The sequence below is a fragment of the Lissotriton vulgaris genome, chromosome 6, assembly GCF_964263255.1.
Source record: "Lissotriton vulgaris chromosome 6, aLisVul1.2, whole genome shotgun sequence".
Classification (NCBI taxonomy): Eukaryota; Metazoa; Chordata; class Amphibia; order Caudata; family Salamandridae; genus Lissotriton; species Lissotriton vulgaris.
In genome coordinates, this window is record NC_141694.1 from 72,201,940 (window position 1) to 72,222,052 (window position 20,113).

Consider the following 20,113-nt stretch of genomic DNA (forward strand, 5'->3'; position numbering starts at 1 on the left):
TAGCCAAAAGAGGCTTACAAGAGATCAATCTTCTTTCGTATCATCAGAGCAATCCAGCAGTATGGAACACAGTCTCACTGTCCAGATGGTAAACCTTCAGTGAGGCTACAGTGGTTGAGCTACTTTTTGGAAGTCCTTCGGTGTGATGGCCTGCAGACTCTGACAGAAGACTCACTTTTAAATTCCCTATTCCTTCCCCTAATCTCTTGAAAGAGACTCATCTCGGACCAATCACGGTCGGCACAGCTAACCGCGGCAGGGTGCGGGGGAAGTCAACAGACGGAATAGGGAAAATTAAATAAATTAATAAAAAAATCCAATTCTGTCGTCTGTCGACCTCCCCTCATCTCCATCCCCCCTCACCGCCCCACCTTGGTTACGTGGGCCAGTCGCGCCTATCTGGGACGTTACTGTGGCATTCTGAGTTGTCATGCCTTTTTCACCGACAGGATACCTTACAACACGTGATTTGCACTGAGGATTTCGAACAATAGGGATATTCACACTCCCAATGCACTGGAATAGAGATCATCCTTCAAACAAAGGGGCCTAATAGGATGGCGGACGGACCAGCGCCCGTCCTCCACTCCCGAGGTGGAGGGACCGTCCGCAGGGGCAGCGGCGGTCCCACCGTGCGAATTAGGATGTGACCGCCATCCTAGCAGTCACATCCTGTATATTTAACCTTGCGGCCGGTGCTGCTTGAAGCAGCACCCGCCGCAAGTTAAATATGCATGTTTTACATCGGCCCCCAAACGGCAAAGACCACATGCTTTTCCACGGCGGGAAAACCCGCTGTGGAAAAGCATGTTTCTGCATGCATCCTAATATGGCTGGCGGTGTCCGATAGACACCGCCACCATATTGGAGCTTTTCCGCCGCGGTCTTCACCTCCGCGGATGACCCCCCTGCCATCCTAATCTGGCGGGGGTCTTTCCTATCACCGCAGCGGTGAATCCGCATCCTCCGGGCCGGCGGTGGCTTCCGCCGGCCCGGAGGATGCGGATTCACCGCAATCCTAATCGGCCCCCAAATCGGCTTTTATTTCATATTCTGAGATTGTTGTTAACTTGTAAAATTCAGATTTGAATACCAACCGATTCCCAAATGACAGCCTTTTCTGATTTTAACAAGACTGCTCTGAATATTGTTTCATATTCAGAACTAAAGCTATTTATTTCTTTTTACTGCTACATGGTGGGCTCCTGGTAGAGTATGTAGTACCCGGTTTCTAACAATCCATGACCAAAGCCAGCTATGATTTTTAAAGGAAATCTAGATTATGACAAACGGCATTCCCCATCCTAGATACAGGACAGAGCCATCTTATGTCAGCCTTGACCAGGAGGTGCCATGCATCACATTCCATAGCGACTTAGCACACAAATTGCTATTATTTTTACTGGACATTTGCATAGCACACAATTTGCTATTACTGTAGCCTCACAATGCTTGTATAAAACCTTTACAACAAGCATTTGCAAAGCCAATATATCTTGCTTTATTGTGCCAACGCATGTGAACACTTGCATTCACGAATGCTGTTTACATGCATTGACAAACAAATGTTATTTATAACACTAAAGCCTGCACTGTTGGTTTTCCAAGTGATAGTAAAAAGTAGCAAAATATAATGGCTTTCTGTATAGAATGCAAATAGGAGTTGGAGACTTCAATGTGGGAAACAGTGTGATGATTGAGTGCAATTTCCAGGTCAAAAATAATTTTTCATACATTACGATGAAAGCACTTCCTGTGGAGTGGAATGATACACCAAATAGCCAATAGCATGAAGTGAGAAGCTAAACCTCTGGATGGAGCCACAGCCCACACAGTGCCTATTTTAAACATTTGGTTACAATATGTTTTGCAGGCAGCTGCACTGTCAAGACAGACCTAAAACTAGTTCTGATAGACCAGAGTTTGACCCAGAATATGCAAATGCACAAAGGAATGTGTGAGACGACTTTAAAGGATAGGTTAAGGTTAGACATATGTCATTGTACTATGGAAGACTCCTTCCAAAACTAGCTTTGGGACAGAAACAGTGTGGTATAGCCTCTACAGAAGTTTGATCCTGTCTATTGCATTTGCACCGTATGTGTTGTCTCACTTACCAGGGTTTTTTCTGTTTCCACCAGCCGAGCTACCTCGACGCCAGGTGCCATCAAACATCGTGGTGTGCCACTTGCTGACGTCTTTCTTGGTAAGAGCATCTGGAGTCAAATTGCAGATCTCAAGTATGGTAAACTGTTGCAGGAAGTCCTTGAAGGACATCCTAAGGGGTACAAAGTGATGGGGGCACAGAGAGAGATAGAGAGGTTGTGATACAAACTTCAGGTGAAGGTGAGATGAGTAGCTTTTGGGATAAGGTGATATATTTCAACTAAATCATATCAACCACTGAATTATTACAGTGAGAGAGTAAAATACAAGTTTTTGTATGTGTTAATAAATGGTAAATGAGCAACAAGCACAAACATAGGAAAGCTAGAAAAATAATCCTTTAGACTGCAAACATCAGCATAATGGTAAAGTGCGGGTTAAAGGCATATAGTGCTCTGTGTCCTTCATGAAAGTTCATCTGTGGAATCCAGTGATACTAATTGAGGAACCACAATATAATTAAGAAACAAGTTAAATTGTTTTCAGACCTGGTTCAATCAAATCGAGTTGGAATGGACAGCACGGAATCTTGCGACCAGCCCACTTCTACATTGCAAGACCTCTTGCTCTACTAATGTTACATGGCCCCATGATCATCATGCCCAGCTCCTGCTCTGGTGCAAGAACAATCCATGAACCAATGTATAAGGATTCAATACATTATTACAACCGGCTCACCGCTGTGATGCAAGAATCATTCTGCACCAATGCATAAGGACCCTATTGTATCAATGCATCCGTAGTCGCAAGCCCCCTGGATGTGCTTGATTTTTATGCAAGAGACGAGTTTTAAAACAATCCAGCAAAAAGGCAAAACATAAAATGCACAGAAGACTACCCATGTTCTGGCAGTGGAAACAAATCAACTATTCCGGTCTCAAGTTTCATGCTTCATGCAGTCTCTCTCGCTTAGGGTCTAGTGCAAGCAAAGAAAATGGGGCATGTTGCCTACGAGTGGACAATAAACAACAGCCATAACTGGGGTGAAGATGGAACCTTACACAATGGGGCGCTGGTGGTACTGCACCGACTGCACAAATGACAGCCACACCCCTAGACAACTGTGAAGTGAAGTGCCCCCTTAAGTTTTGCATCTACTCATGGGACAATGTAATCACCCATACTAGGACTCCAAGGACTCACTCCAGCTGGAATAAATCCCTCACTGCTGTTAACGCTTACTTCCTGTGAAGATCCTTTTATACAGCACCCATCAACATGAGTGATGCTCAACTTCTATTTCCCATCAGTGTGAAAGGGTACACTTTCTGCAAGCATATTACCAGAAGTGTGTGGGACAAGGACACTTTTCATCCTCCTAAGAGTCGGTAAATTAGCATTTACTACAGAGTTCCTGGGTTATAGTGATGTCCCTTGGTCTCAAGCTATGGAGTGTTTGTTGTATGTCTGCAGTGGCATCACCTTGCCCAAATCCCTGTTCCATGAAAAGTAGATCACCACTCAGCTAAACAGTACGCATTTCACAAAGGCAAGATTATCTGTGTGCGTGTCTAGCCCCATCACCACTCTTCACGCAATACAGTGACCCGTGACTTCTCATTGGAATGGGGTGATCCTCCGAGCTCTTGCAAAGGCTGAGTAATAGGCATGAAACTCTAGCATGGTTGCTTGACATACTGAATGCTCCTCAAGAAAGTGCCTTATATGCATAGAGATCAGTTCAAAAGAAGGAAAGATCACTCAGTAGATTTAACTATTTTTTTTCAGCAATAGTCACACAACCTCCAGTGTCACCTCACAAGCTCAACTGACAGAAAGGTTGTAACTGTCAGTGACAAATGAACGTCCCCTGTGGGGAAGGTGAGGGAAGGGATGCTTGGTAGTGGAAGAGACCAAATTCTGTTAAGGGAAGAAATGGGGAGTACACTAAATTATAAGATAAAACATTCTCACAACTCACTAATGAGATTAGATATTATGTATATAATATAAAATATAACATCTTCTTCTTATGTAAAATTTAGAACATTATATTTTTTATTTATTTATTTATTACTTTATTTCGGCCAATTTGGCCATAAAAGTCACATACATACATAGAAAATCAAGCAGTAAGCATGGCAGCAATTAAGAAAATGGTACATGGAGAAAGAATAGCTTTTACAATTCATTTTTTTAAAAAACACGCAATATATTTCATTTCAATTTTAAAAATATATAAAAATATTAAAAAAATAAGAGTTATGTAAACATATACACCTTTCAAACTCAAAGTACCTGTCCTTGTTTCTTGCGGGTTATGTAAGCAGAATATAGGAATTTACTTATGCTAAATACAATGTACTGGGTTGAATTACTTTTCATGATCCTATAGGCTATTGAGCAGGACCTAGTTCCCAAGAGGTTACACATTGGTTTTAGCCATTTCTTTCTAGCATTCATGTATGCGCTACAAACAAAAAACATGTGAACCTCATTCTCAGAACAGACATTGGAACACATAGGGCAACACCCCGTTTTAACATTCGATTCTCCCAGTCTTTTTTGTGCCCATCTTTCGGTATTGTAATTCAGCATAAGTATCCCGTATCTGAACTTTAAGTAAAGGGTTTTTGCAATGGGTGGCTCTATCTCGTCCAGGAATGATTCAAAACGGAACTCATCCTTAAATGACAGAAAAACCTGGACTGCGGAACCAACACTACTTCCATCCACTAATTTTCCACTCATGTGGGTCCAAAAGGCTCGCTTAACTATTAGTTTGGAAGAGGTGGACATTTTGTCGGGAGTCTCCCACATTGAATATAAGCCCAGGAGTGTAAACCATTTTTTAATATGCACTAGCCATTGGATGTTATTAAAAGAATCAAGAGTCATCAGTTCATGCAGACCATTTCTGTATTCTATCAGCTCCGGGGTGGTCCAAAGCCTAACCCAGAATATTAATGGTCTTAGGATAGCTAGGTGGTCTGTTCTCCTAAAGTTCAGGTCAAGTTGGAGAGGTAAAAGAGATGTACTATTAGGAACCCTTACAGAAGCACGCATTAATTTATTGTCCAGATTTTGAAAACTATTCTTTGCCCATGGGCCCCATATCTCTGCTCCATATAGCACAGCAGATTGTATTTTAAATTTAAAAAGTTCTAAAACCGGGGTTACACTTTTGCTTGTGCTAGTATTCATTTTGCATAAAATTGGTTTGACATTTTGGGCATGTGATATCTTACTTTTCTCGATTTGGGCTTTCCAACTTAGTTTGGAATCGAGTACAACACCCAAATAGGAAAAGTTTTCCACAGTGCCTAATTTTTGGCTATTCAAGGTCAGGAGCCCTCTATCTGGCATACTGGGATTTAGTGACATACATTTTGTTTTATCAGCATTGATTTCCAAGCCCTTTGTCTGACAATAGCAGCTGAAGGAATTAAGGAGTGCCTGGAGGCCCTTTTTTGTTTGAGATATAAGTATTGTGTCGTCTGCGAAGAGCAACGCAGGCACCCTTTCACCATTGAGCTGCGGCGAATCATTAACACAAGCATTCAAATATTCGGGGACATCATTAATAAACAGAGAGAACAAGGTAGGGGCCAGGACACATCCCTGGCGAACCCCGCGTTCAATAGGAATATTGCGTGTCAACTCGCCATTAGGGCCCCACCTGATGTTTGCAAAGTTGTCAGCATGCAGCTCGACTATTTGGGCTAGGAGGCATCCCGGTAGACCTGTTTCTCTTAAAGTTTTCCAAAGTAGACTGCGTGGGACAAGATCGAATGCAGCCCTCAGGTCAACGAAGGCTACATACAGGTGACCTTTTTTAATGTGCACATATTTCCAAATCAAACAACAAAATCGAAAAATTTGGTCTATAGTGCTGGTCTTACTCCTAAAACCAGCTTGGAATTTGGAAATTATGTTCGAATCTTCCAGCCAGTCGTTGATCCTGAATAGCAAGTGTTTAGCATATAATTTTTGGAGCGTGTCCATCAGACTAATAGGTCTGTAGTTAGAGGGTATCAGTCTGTCCCCCTTTTTAAATATTAACACAACCTCCGCTGCACGCCAACTATCTGGAAAATTGCAGTTTGAGGATAAGACATTAAACAGGCGGTTCACATAAGGGGCCCAGACGTCAACTTCGTGTTTGTAAAGATCCCCCGGTATTTTATCCGGGCCAGGGGCTTTGGTGTTTTTAAGTTCGTTGATCGCCCTTACTGTCTCATCCAATGTAAAGTTGAGGGGTTCAATAGGGGGGGGGGGACCATAGGCTCCCTTTACTGTCACCATCGTATTGTTTATAGAGATTTGTAAAGTGAGTTACCCAGGTCATCTCATCCAGGAATACATCTTTCACAGCTCTCCCAGCATGCCCCCCATTAGCCATCAGCCTCCAGAAGCCAACGTTATCATTAATTTTTGCAGCAGCTAGCATTTCAGCCCAAATTGATTCCTCCCATAGTTTTTTGGATGTTTTTAGTATACGTTTGTATTCCACCCTTGCAAGTTCAACTTCTTCTTTTGCCTTATTTTTAATGGCAAGCAATAAGTTTCTTTTAGCAATCCTGCACGAGTGGTCATACCATAACTTTCCGTGATTGGCCACTCTTATGTTTTGTTGCTTCTTTCTCGGCATTTTTGATAGATACGTTTTTAGTTCTGAAAAGAAGACTTTGTGCAGATCAACGAAATGATCAAAGTGTTCAGGTAAGAAGGCATGGTCAACTATATGTGCAAACGTTTGCTCAAAAAGAGAGTACACCAACGCTAAGGCCTTACCATCCGCCAAAACACGTGGCCATCTTACTGCACGTCTGTTGTTGTTTGTGTGGACGTCCTCACACATGCTTACATGGGTATTCTCAGTTGATGTTGTGATGGTGTCAGGGCCGGCCCTAGGCATGTGCAAACTGTGCACCTGCACAGGGCCGCCAAACCCCAGGGGCCGCCACGTCTCCAGTCGATGAAGGGGGCCCCTCAGCTGAGCTCCCCGGTAGAGAGCTGTGTCTCTCTCTCTAAAGCAGCTGCTGCTGCCTGCAGCCTGCTCCTCTCCTCGCACTGCTGACCTTTGACTGAAGAGAAACAAAGTATCAACTTCCAATGTTTCTCTTCAGTCAAAGCCACGAGCCAGGCCCGGAAAGAGGAGGGGGTGGGGGCCCTGAGATAGTGCATTCTCCTCAGGGCACTACTCCTTTGAGAAGGGAGGAGGCCAGGGCTGTGAGGGGTGAGGGGTGGGGGGGGGGGTGGTTCAGGGTTTGGGGGGCTGCATGGGCTGGGGACCTCTTAATGTGATTGTGGCACCCTTAAAAAACTGCTTCCCTGCCACCCCCTACAAGTTATCTAAAGACACAATTACAATGCTGAAGCTGGCTCTGTGTTTCCACATCAGCATTTTAAAAGCATGCTCACCTTTTCTGGGTGATTTCAGCCAGCTCGACTACGCATGTCTAACATTGCGAAAGTGAAAGCGATTTGCACACCCCTCTTGAGTGGGCCTCGGTAAATGTGGAGAGCTGGCATGCTGGCATGTGGCGAAGATGCAGTGTTCTGCTATGTGATTGTGCACAGGTTGGCCCATGGTGAATTATAATTATTAGAAAGAACGCTCCAGATGCAGAAGCACTTCCTCAGCCACCAAGTTTGGGACAAGGAACGAGACAGTGAGTAAGTGTATTTTTATTGTTGAAAGGTGAAACAGAGGTCTCGGTGGAATGGGATAACGGGCCTGCAAGTAGGTCCTTTCTCCAACATACGTGCCTGTGTAATATAGTTTGTAATCACTCTGACATTTTTAGGAACTTTTATACATAATAGAAACTGTTTTCCGACAAGTCATGGTTCTTTTAAACAAAATACAATTTTAATTGCTTTCTTTATCGTAGTCCGTTTCACGCTCACCCTGACATCTGTTTAAGTCCTCCGAGTCATTTGTTATTCTCTCGGTGTACCAAGTCAACCTTCCCTCTGAGTTCGGTAAGCTGAGTTACAGTGACAATCGTTATGTACAGCACATAGAGGTGTCAAAATGGCATTTGTACAAACATTAATTTTATTGTGAGAGAAAAGCAGCCTCATTAAAACATGAATGCATGTGAGGGTGATGTGCTCTCTGCCCACCCTTGTTTGGGCGATATATTGTTGGTAGTTCTTAGTATTTAGTGTGTATCCTTGGCTTGGGATGGTGGCACTTTCCTAGTATGGCCAGAGTACATATGGATGCTGGATGGAAACTGCAAACTGATAGTAGAGCACCTGCCATGCATTTACTAAAAATAAAAAGCTTGTTGTTAGACGGACCGGGAGGGTCGGCCGAGATTACGGGGAGAGGTCTCCAGGGAGAGCCGTCTCCAACGACTGTACAGACAAGTAACTTCCCCCCCACAGACGGACACCACACAAGATTGAAGGTTAACGAGACTTTATATGCAATTCTTAGGTTACGTTGGTATGATACAAGGAGGTCTGGACTCAGGGGTCCCCTCGGTTCTAGTCTTTGGTTGAGGAAAGGGGTAGCGGGACAGTCTTAGTTACCAATGAGTACAAAAATAGCTCTCAATCCTCGAGCTCGGCGTTCTGGATGATCGGGCCGTGGAGGAGCCAAGCAGGTCCCGAGATGGATGAAGGAAGGACAACGGTCCGCGGCGGAGCCTGCAGGTCCCGGTGAAAGATGACGGTTACAACGGTCCGCGGCCACGCCAGCAGATCCCGACGACGAACTTCTCAGTTGATCCGCTCTCTTTAGTTGTCATTGTGGTTCGTTGTGGGGTGAGCTACTCTCTGTACGTTATGCGGTGATTCGGATCGCGCCGCTGGCCACCAATGTTAGACGGACCGGGAGGGTCGGCCGAGATTACGGGGAGAGGTCTCCAGGGAGAGCCGTCTCCAACGACTGTACAGACAAGTAACTTCCCCCCCACAGACGGACACCACACAAGATTGAAGGTTAACGAGACTTTATATGCAATTCTTAGGTTACGTTGGTATGATACAAGGAGGTCTGGACTCAGGGGTCCCCTCGGTTCTAGTCTTTGGTTGAGGAAAGGGGTAGCGGGACAGTCTTAGTTACCAATGAGTACAAAAATAGCTCTCAATCCTCGAGCTCGGCGTTCTGGATGATCGGGCCGTGGAGGAGCCAAGCAGGTCCCGAGATGGATGAAGGAAGGACAACGGTCCGCGGCGGAGCCTGCAGGTCCCGGTGAAAGATGACGGTTACAACGGTCCGCGGCCACGCCAGCAGATCCCGACGACGATGAAGGATGAAGGTTACGACGGCTGTGGCAGCGCCAACAGGCAGGACGATGGTGCACAGGACAGAGCTACGGCAGCGCCAGTAGTCCGTCCAGGATGAGTTCCTCTTTACGTCTCTCGACTCCAAGATACAACTGCCTTCCTGCTCTGGAGCTGCCCCAGTTATAGGGCTGGTGTGCTTTGATGTCCGGACCCTCGCACTTGGAGGTCGGGAGGTCCGGGATGAGGGAGTCCAGACACCCAGCAGGGGGGTGGAGCCAGCGCTCGGGGAGGCGATGGGCGAGCGGCACTTGGCGGGGGAGAGCCATCGGCACCTCTTCCTCCCATTGACTTGCCAAGTAGCCCGCTCACCTCCTGGGTGGAGGGTGGTGCCGGAATGTCTGAGGCCGGGCTAGGCCCAGGGTTGAGGTCGATCGGGGGCCAGGCGGCCTCGTGGTGAAGTGTCCAAGATGGCGGCCCGGGCTGGGCGCGCGGGCCGGCAGTGAATCGGATCCACGAGGTTAACGTGCTCGGGGGCAGGGGTCCCTGAGGGGACGGAGGACGTGCAATGGTGGTGTGTGGTACTTGCGTGACCGGGCTCGGGCCTGGTCGGGCCGGGGGAGAGCGGCCCTTCATGTGGCCTGTCCAACACTTGTCTATTAGGTCAAAATTATTTTGTTTGAAGAAAGTGATCAGCTTACGTTTTGGAGTCCAGGCGGAGGGGGAGAAGGGTGCAAGGCAGAGGGGAGAAGGGTGCAAGGCAGAGGGGAGAAGGGCGGAAGGCAGAGAGGAGAAGGGCGCAAGGCAGAGAGGAGAAGGGTGCACGGCAGAGAGGAGAAGGGTGCAAGGCAGAGGGGAGAAAGGTGGAAGGCAGAGAGGAGAAGGGTGCAAGGTAGAGAAGGGTGCAAGGTAGAGAAGGGTGCAAAGTAGAGAAGGGTGCAAGGCAGAGGGGAGAAGGGTGCAAGGCAGAGAGTAGAAAGGGTGCACGGTAGAGAAGGGTGCAAGGCAGAGGGGAGAAGGTTGCAAGGCAGAGGGGAGAAGGGTGCAAGGCAGAGAGGAGAAGGGTGCAAGGCAGAGGGGAGAAGGGTGCAAGGCAGAGAGGAGAAGGGTGCAAGGCAGAGGGGAGAAAGGTGGAAGGCAGAGAGGAGAAGGGTGCAAGGTAGAGAAGGGTGCAAGGTAGAGAAGGGTGCAAAGTAGAGAAGGGAGCAAGGCGGAGGGGAGAAGGGTGCAAGGCAGAGGGGAGAAGGGTGCAAGGCAGAGAGTAGAAAGGGTGCACGGTAGAGAAGGGTGCAAGGCAGAGGGGAGAAGGTTGCAAGGCAGAGGGTAGAAGGTTGCAAGGCAGAGAGGAGAAGGGTGCAAGGCAGAGAAGAGAAAGGTGCAAGGCAGAGGGGAGTAGGATGCAAGACAGAGAGGAGAAGGGTGCAAGGCGGAGGGGAGAAGGGTGCAAGGCAGAGGGGAGAAGGGTGCAAGGCAGAGAGGAGAAGGGTGCAAGGCAGAGGGGAGAAGGTGCAAGGCAGAGGGGAGAAGGGTGCAAGGCAGAGAGGAGAAGGGTGCAAGGCAGAGGGGAGACGGGTGCAAGGAAGAGGGGAGAATGGTGCAACGGGGAGGGGGAGAAGGGTGCAAGGCGGAGGGGAGAAGGGTGCAAGGCAGAGGGGAGAAGGGTGCAAGGCAGAGAGGAGAAGGGTGCAAGGCAGAGGGGAGAAGGGTGCAAGGCAGAGAGGAGAAGGGTGCAAGGCAGAGGGAAGAAGGGCGCAAGGCAGAGAGGAGAAGGGCGCAAGGCAGAGAGGAGAAGGGCGCAAGGCGGAGGGGAGAAGGGTGCAAGGCAGAGGGGAGAAGGGTGCAAGGCAGAGAGGAGAAGGGTGCAAGGTGGAGAGGAGAAGGGTGCAAGGAAGAGGGGAGAATGGTGCAACGGGGAGGGGGAGAAGGGTGCAAGGCGGAGGGGAGAAGGGTGCAAGGTGGAGAGGAGAAGGGTGCCACGGGGAGGTGAGAAGGGTGCAAGGAAGAGAGGAGAAGGGTGCAAGGCAGAGAGGAGAAGGGTGCACGGTAGAGAAGGCTGCAAGGCAGAGAGGAGAAGGGTGCAAGGCAGAGGGGAGAAGGGTGCAAGGCAGAGGGGAGAAGTGTGCAAGGCAGAGAGGAGAAGGGTGCAAGGCAGAGGGGAGAAGGGTGCAAGGCAGAGGGGAGAAGGGTGCAAGGCAGAGGGGAGAAGGGTGCAAGGCAGAGAGGAGAAGGGTGCAAGGCAGAGGGGAGAAGGGTGCAAGGCAGAGGGGAGAATGGTGCAAGGTAGAAAAGGGTGCAAGGCGGAGGTGGAGAAGGGTGCAAGGGGGAGGGGGAGAAGGGTGCAAGGGGGAGGGCGAGAAGGGTGCTGCAAGGCAGAGGGGAGACGGGTGCAAGGAAGAGGGGAGAATGGTGCAAGGCAGAGAGGAGAAGGGTGCAAGGCAGAGGGGAGAAAGGTGGAAGGCAGAGAGGAGAAGGGTGCAAGGTAGAGAAGGGTGCAAGGTAGAGAAGGGTGCAAGGTAGAGAAGGGTGCAAAGTAGAGAAGGGAGCAAGGCGGAGGGGAGAAGGGTGCAAGGCAGAGGGGAGAAGGGTGCAAGGCAGAGAGTAGAAAGGGTGCACGGTAGAGAAGGGTGCAAGGCAGAGGGGAGAAGGGTGCAAGGCAGAGAGGAGAAGGGTGCAAGGCAGAGGGGAGAAGGTGCAAGGCAGAGGGGAGAAGGGTGCAAGGCAGAGAGGAGAAGGGTGCAAGGCAGAGGGGAGACGGGTGCAAGGAAGAGGGGAGAATGGTGCAACGGGGAGGGGGAGAAGGGTGCAAGGCGGAGGGGAGAAGGGTGCAAGGCAGAGGGGAGAAGGGTGCAAGGCAGAGAGGAGAAGGGTGCAAGGCAGAGGGGAGAAGGGTGCAAGGCAGAGAGGAGAAGGGTGCAAGGCAGAGGGAAGAAGGGCGCAAGGCAGAGAGGAGAAGGGCGCAAGGCAGAGAGGAGAAGGGCGCAAGGCGGAGGGGAGAAGGGTGCAAGGCAGAGGGGAGAAGGGTGCAAGGCAGAGAGGAGAAGGGTGCAAGGTGGAGAGGAGAAGGGTGCAAGGAAGAGGGGAGAATGGTGCAACGGGGAGGGGGAGAAGGGTGCAAGGCGGAGGGGAGAAGGGTGCAAGGTGGAGAGGAGAAGGGTGCCACGGGGAGGTGAGAAGGGTGCAAGGAAGAGAGGAGAAGGGTGCAAGGCAGAGAGGAGAAGGGTGCACGGTAGAGAAGGCTGCAAGGCAGAGAGGAGAAGGGTGCAAGGCAGAGGGGAGAAGGGTGCAAGGCAGAGGGGAGAAGTGTGCAAGGCAGAGAGGAGAAGGGTGCAAGGCAGAGGGGAGAAGGGTGCAAGGCAGAGGGGAGAAGGGTGCAAGGCAGAGGGGAGAAGGGTGCAAGGCAGAGAGGAGAAGGGTGCAAGGCAGAGGGGAGAAGGGTGCAAGGCAGAGGGGAGAATGGTGCAAGGTAGAAAAGGGTGCAAGGCGGAGGTGGAGAAGGGTGCAAGGGGGAGGGGGAGAAGGGTGCAAGGGGGAGGGCGAGAAGGGTGCTGCAAGGCAGAGGGGAGAAGGGTGCTAGGCAGAGGGGAGAAGGGTGCAAGGCCGAGAGGAGAAGGGTGCAAGGCAGAGGGGAGAAGGGTGCAAGGCAGAGGGGAGAATGGTGCAAGGTAGAAAAGGGTGCAGGGCGGAGGTGGAGAAGGGTGCAAGGGGGAGGGGGAGAAGGGTGAGGGCGAGAAGGGTGCTGCAAGGCAGAGGGGAGAAGGGTGCAAGGGGGAGGGCGAGAAGGGTGCTGCAAGGCAGAGGGGAGAAGGGTGCTAGGCAGAGGGGAGAAGGGTGCAAGGCAGAGAGGAGAAGGGTGCAAGGCAGAGGGGAGAAGGGTGCAAGGCAGAGGGGAGAATGGTGCAAGGTAGAAAAGGGTGCAGGGCGGAGGTGGAGAAGGGTGCAAGGGGGAGGGGGAGAAGGGTGAGGGCGAGAAGGGTGCTGCAAGGCAGAGGGGAGAAGGGTGCAAGGGGGATGGAGATGAAGTTAAAAATGTGCCCCCCCCGGAAACATTTCTGCGGATGCCCATGGAACGCACACTACTTTGTGAGAGAGAGTGGGAGAGAGTGGAGAGAGAGAGAGTGGAGAGAGAGAGTGGAGAGCGAGAGTAGAGAGCGAGAGTAGAGAGCGAGAGTAGAGAGAGAGAGTGGAGAGAGAGTGAGGGTGGAGAGAGAGGGTGGAGAGAGAGAGTGGAGAGAGAGTGGAGAACGAGTGGAGTGAGGCAGTGGAGAGAGAGTATAGAGAGAGTGGAGAGAGAGAGTAGCGAGAGAGTAGCGAGAGAGAGTCAGTGGAGAGAGAGTAGAGAGAGTGGGGAGAAAGACAGTGGAGAGAGAGTAGAGAGAGAGTGGAGAGAGAGAGTGGAGAGAGAGAGTGGAGAGAGAGCGTGGAGAGAGAATAGAGAGAGAGAGTGGAGAGAGAGTAGAGAGATAGAGTGGAGAGAGAGTGGAGCTAGACAGTGGAGAGAGAGAGAGTGGAGAGAGCATGGAGACAGTGGAGAGAGTGAGCAAGAGAGTGGAGAGAGAGAGAGTGGAGGGAGACAGTGGAGAGAGAGTGGAGAGAGAGTGGAGAGAAAGACAGTGGAGAGAGAGTGGAGAGAGAGTGGAGAGAGAGTAGAGAGCGAGAGTGGAGGGAGAGAGAGTGGAGGGAGAGAGAGTGGAGGGAGAGAGAGTGGAGAGAGAGAGTGGAGAGAGAGTAGAGAGAGAGAGTGGAGAAAGAGTGGAGAGAGAGTCGAGAGAAAGTGGAGCTAGACAGTGGATAGAGAGTGGAGAGAGAGAGAGAAAGTGGTGAGAAAGACAGTGAAGAGAGAGAGTGGAGAGAGAGAGAGTGAGAGAGAGAGAGAGAGAGAGAGTGGAGGGAGTGGAGCTAGACAGTGGAGAGAGAGAGAGAAAGTGGAGAGAGAGACAGTGGAGAGAGAGAGTGGAGAGTGGAGAGTGGAGAGAGAGAGAGGAGATAGAGAGTGGAGAGAGAGTGGAGAGAGAGTGGAGAGAGAGTGGAGGGAGACAGTGGAGGAGACAGTGGAGAGACAGATAGAAGAGAGAGAGAGTGGAGAGAGAGAGAGAAGAGAGAGAGGAGAGAGAGTGCATAGAGAGTGGAGGGAGAGTGGAGGGAGAGAGTGGAGGGAGACAGTGGAGGGAGACAGTGGAGGAGACAGTGCAGAGAGAGAGTGTGGAGAGAGTGGAGAGAGAGTGGAGAGGGAGTGGAGAGAGAGTAGAAAGAGGGTGGAGAGAGTAGATAGAGGGTGGAAAGAGAGTGAGACAGAGAGTGAGAGAGAGAGTGAGAGAGTGGAGTGAGAGAGTGGAGAGAGAGAGGGAGAGAGAGAGCGGAGAGAAAGAGAGAGTGGAGAGAAAGTAGAGAGAGAGTGTGAAGGGAGAGAGGGTGGAGAGAGTGGAGAGAGAGAGTGGGGAGAGAGTGGGGGGAGAGTGGAGAGAGAGTAGAGAGAGTGGAGGGAGACAGTGGAGGGAGATAGTGGAGAGAGAGTGGAGAGAGAGTAGAGAGAGAGAAAGTGGAGAGAGAGACAGTGGAGAGAGAGTGGAGAGACAGTGGAGATGGAGTGGACAGAGTTGAGAGAGAGAATGGAGAGAGAGAGAGAGTTGAGAGAGAGAGAGACTGACTGACTGACTGACTCAGACTGAATACTGACTGACTGAGAGACTGACTGGCTAGGAAACTGACAGAGAGAGAGAGCAAGATTGGCTGACTAAGAGAGTGACTGACTGACTAACAGAGAGAGAGAGACTGATTGAGAGTGAGACTGACTGGCAGAGAGAGAGACTGACTGAGGTAGAGAGATACTGACTGACAGAGAGAGAGACAGAGAGAGAGGCAGAGACTGACTGACTGAGAGAAATAGACTGATTGACTGCGAGAGAGACTGACTGACTGAGAGAGACTGACTGACTGAGAGAGACTGACAGAGAGAGAGAGAGTCTGATTGAGAGGGGGACTGACAGGGAGAGAGAGAGAGAGACTGACTGAGGTAGAGAGAGAATGACTGACTGAGAGAGACTGACTGACTAGGAGAGAGAGAGACTGACTGGGAGAGAGCGAGACTGGCTGACAGAGAGAGAGAGACTAAGAGAGAGAGAGAGAGAGACTGGGAGACTTACTGGCTGAGAGAGAGACTGTCAGAGAGAGATAGACTGACAGAGAGAGAGACTGACAGAGAGAGAGACTGACTGAGAGAGAGATTGACTGACAGAGACTGACAGAGAGAGAGAGACTGACTGACAGAGAGAACAGAAACTAAAGAGGGCCCATGGAGCTTTGTTTACTTTTCTGTTGTCTCCATTTCTTGCTCTTTCCATAACACCTCAAGCAGTAAATAAGAGGCCGTCGAAAGTCCAAGGTTAGACACACCTGTGATGTCACTGGGTGTGAAAGGGAGTGACATGTCGCTTTTGTCACCCATAACGTTTTGGCGAATCGATGTCCGTGAGGGTCCGGACCCCCTCTTCCGGGGCCCCCACCTACGCTCCCTGCACAGGGCCACCATGAGCCTAGAGCCGGCCCTGATGGTGTCACTAACCATATTCGTGTTGATGTAAAGTTCCAGAGGATAGTGATCACTTTCCCCCCTACTTATTACTTTCAGATCAATCAGAAAGTGCCAGATGCTAAGGGAAACAAGTACAAAGTCTAGATTGCTTTTAGCTTTGGAGAAGGTTGGTTGTTTTTGCAAGTCCGACGGGAGACGGCCATTGCCTGCTCTAAGGCCGTGATCTGCGGTGAGTCTTAATAGTTGGCTGGCCAATGTAGAGTATTTAACAGATTTTGTGGTTTCAAGCTGGGGAATGTTATACGCTTGGTCCTCATCTTCAAACACATCAGAGATGCCCGGGACAGGTTCGAAATGACAATTTAGGTCTCCTCCCAAGATAACCGGGGTGTCTCCAACTACGTTTTTCAAGAGGAGATCCAGGGCTTCAAGTGTTGGTGAAACCTTGGAGTGGCCGATCAGTCTGTTGTAAACATTGACGATGTAACATTCGTTTCCACAGGGTGGAGTGACCCTTAGGGCCAGAATATCAGGAGAGCCTGTATCAACAAGATCAACCTGCATGACCAAGGTGATTTTTAGCCAAATTATTAGGCCCCCTGATGGTCTTCCTCTGTCGGACTGGACTGCCTCGATACCATAAGTTTTATATCCTACCCGGTGTGGAACTTCTGTAGCCCAGGTTTCTTGTAGCAGACAAATGTCACAGGTGTCAATATAGTCTGCCCAGTCAGGGTCTTTTAGGTTCTTGCAAACACCTGCGATGTTCCACGATAGAATAAGTAAGCGAGGTGATAGGCTCTGAGTGTCAGGGGAAGGATTGGCTACACACTGTTTAGATACGCTGCCTAGCTGTAGGTTTGGCATATCTTTCTCTGCATCCCTGGCTCTTTCTCTAACTACAGTGTTAAATTCCCCATCCGGACCACCCTTAGCTATACTATAGCATACATTTCCGGCTTTATAAGATAATTCAATTTTCTGGGGATTTGAGATGGTCCTATGCATCCTATCCTTAGTGATCTGATCATCATCATGCAATTGTAGGACATTTTTAAGATTGGGATTACCTTTGTCCATGCTACAGAAGGTGTCATATAACTCAGAGATACAGTCAGGCATAGTGCCAAGTCAATCGACAGCATCTAGGCAACTGAATCTATTGAAGGTGGGAATGCCAGACCACATATTATAATCACCATGTCTAGCCAAATTGGGAGCACTGCCATAATACTGGTTGACAGGGTTCCACTTGGGGCCATGATGAATGGGTCTAGGTGGAGGGTAAAAGAATGATAGGGGTCTAGCTTCAATGGGAGGATTCGCACCGTACGATTTCCAATTGCAGATTTGTTCAGCACTTTGGGGTTCTTCAAAGGATATGACAATACAGTCACCCGTGGTTGATTTGGCCGTTGGCCCTACCCATGCTACCCTCCTAACCATGAGGATCTTACTTTTCATCTGGTTAGGAATGGGTTTATATTTGTTTAGCCAAAAAATCACTTTGTTTTTTAAAGATTGGAAGTTTTCTTCATATTGGCTATCCAATTCTGGCACCCCTGTGAGAACAGCTACAAATGGACTAGCGTCTGGTGGCAGATCTATATACCCTCCTCTAAAATTGCTATACGTGTGGCTAGACTGATGGTTTGACTTATGGGTGGTATTTATAAAAGATTTATCAGGCAAGGATTGATTACTTGCAGGAGTAATATAAGGGTATGCAGGCGGATTGAATTGGGGTTTATTTGGGACTAATACACTCTGGTTGGAAGAGTGGGTAGAGGGAGGAATTGGCAATTGAGAAGTGTTACTATGTACCTGATTTTTCTGTGAAGGTTTACTAGTAATATTTACAGCTGTAGAAGTTGAGGGAGTTGGATTCGATTTTTCTTTAGTGCTAGTTGGTTGTTTAACATTTGTATTTCTTACTATCCCCTCCTTTTTTTGCTGCACATTCGATGGATTTGTATTTATAGTTAAGACCGGGGCGGGGACTGGAGCTTGCTGAGTGGCTCTAGGCACTTCAGTACAGTTAAGGCTTAAACTTGACAGGGTGATGACACTTTTCTCAACTTCAAGTAGCTGGTTCTCAATGCCAGTTAGCCTGATTTCTAGTGGTTTAAGTAGTCTCTTAAGCGTCTCCCACACTAATTTTAAAAATTCTTCCCTTCCACCATCTTGTTCTGCCATATCAGACGAGACTCTTTGCCCCTCACTGACTGAATGATCAGACATGACGATAGAGATTTGTTCATCTATATTGGCATTAGTATTTTCTACAGTTACTGGCGCTACATCGTCTACAGTGTTATCAGTTGTTACAGTAGGCATACTTGGTGTTCCCCCCGTGATATTGTGGCTAAGTGCTACTTTTGCTTTTTTCCTAGCGAAAGCGGTTAGGTGTTTGCGCTTTCTTTTATGCTTTGATGGTGCCTTGGCGGGTGACTTGCTTTTATTAGACTCTGTCTCAACTGGTAGCTGACAGGACGCCCCATTTGCAATATCCTCAGCACTCTCCTTTGAAAGATTCAGCGGTGATAGTCTTTCGGATTCGGCTCTAACGGAAGGCCCAGGAGGTTCATGATTAATAGGAGGGGTTGTTTCCTCTACTGTTGAATAAACCTCGGCCAAAGTTATAATTGGTTTTGGGCCAGTAATGCGTTCAGGAGTTTTGGAGGTTGCAATGCTGCCTAGAGAAGATTTTTTTCTGAGTGCAAGTTCAGTTGAGAGCCTCCTAGCACACTCAAGTTCTATTGATACTTTGTGCTGTAGTTTAGTTATTTCATTATCAATAGAGAGGCTGGTCCTGGTGATAAAATCATCTAAGGTGCCTGTGGCTTTTTTGGAGGTCTTAGTAGCCTTACTCCTAGTTTCACGTGAGGACATTGTGTGGAAGGGATGTTACAATAAATATATGAATAGTGCAGGAAGGCCAGCTAATGAAACACAGAAATTAAAACCAAGAGGAATGGCCCGGTCCGGTCCTGAACGGTCTCTAACGGCCTAGAACGGCCCTGTCTTTGCCCCGTCTTCGCCCGCGCTGCGGGAGGCGGAAGTGGTAATATAGGGAGCGTGGGGGGCGGGCCAGCAGGGAGAGCGGACCGGAAGCTCTCCGTCGGTCTAGCAGGGACTTCTGGGAAATGAAGTCCCTGCACGTTCGCAGCCCTGCTGTCGCCTCGCGCCCACAGCCGCCTTACCGCCACAAGAGATGCCCTGCTGGGCCGGTGTCCGCTGCCTGCGTCGAAGCGGCACCCGCGAAGCGGGTGCTGCGAGAGGTGGGATCGGTATGCTGGTTACAAGGTGAGCAAAGTGCTGCTGTGCCACTGGAATCGAAAACTGCCACTTGGAATAAATGTCCCACACGTTGGAGGTTTGAAGCACCTCTTAAGCACCTCGTTGGGGGGGCGGGGGGGCGGGCCAGCAGGGAGAGCGGACCGGAAGCTCTCCGTCGGTCTAGCAGGGACTTCTGGGGAATGAAGTCCCTGCACGCTCGCAGCCCCGCTGTCGCCTCGCGCCCACAGCCGCCTTACCGCCACAAGAGATGCCCTGCTGGGCCGGTGTCCGCTGCCTGCGTCGAAGCGGCACCCGCGAAGCGGGTGCTGCGAGAGGTGGGATCGGTATGCTGGTTACAAGGTGAGCAAAGTGCTGCTGTGCCACTGGAATCGAAAACTGCCACTTGGAATAAATGTCCCACACGTTGGAGGTTTGAAGCACCTCTTAAGCACCTCGTTGGGGGGGCGGGCCAGCAGGGAGAGCGGACCGGAAGCTCTCCGTCGGTCTAGCAGGGACTTCTGGGAAATGAAGTCCCTGCACGCTCGCAGCCCCGCTGTCGCCTCGCGCCCACAGCCGCCTTACCGCCACAAGAGATGCCCTGCTGGGCCGGTGTCCGCTGCCTGCGTCGAAGCGGCACCCGCGAAGCGGGTGCTGCGAGAGGTGGGATCGGTATGCTGGTTACAAGGTGAGCAAAGTGCTGCTGTGCCACTGGAATCGAAAACTGCCACTTGGAATAAATGTCCCACACGTTGGAGGTTTGAAGCACCTCTTAAGCACCTCGTTGGGGGGGCGGGGGGCGGGCCAGCAGGGAGAGCGGACCGGAAGCTCTCCGTCGGTCTAGCAGGGACTTCTGGGAAATGAAGTCCCTGCACGCTCGCAGCCCCGCTGTCGCCTCGCGCCCACAGCCGCCTTACCGCCACAAGAGATGCCCTGCTGGGCCGGTGTCCGCTGCCTGCG

At 50.0% G+C, this 20,113-nt stretch overlaps 1 protein-coding gene across 1 annotated transcript in view; it reads right to left on the minus strand.

Moving 5' to 3' along the window:
- The window catches only part of LOC147706808 (calpain-1 catalytic subunit-like), a 601,296-nt gene that overhangs the window by 346,972 nt on the left and 234,211 nt on the right, over positions 1 to 20,113 (minus strand). The window contains exon 9 of the mRNA XM_086925586.1: positions 2,118 to 2,278. Coding sequence (XP_086781712.1) covers positions 2,118 to 2,278 — 161 coding nt within the window. The remainder of the gene's footprint in view (positions 1 to 2,117; positions 2,279 to 20,113) is intronic.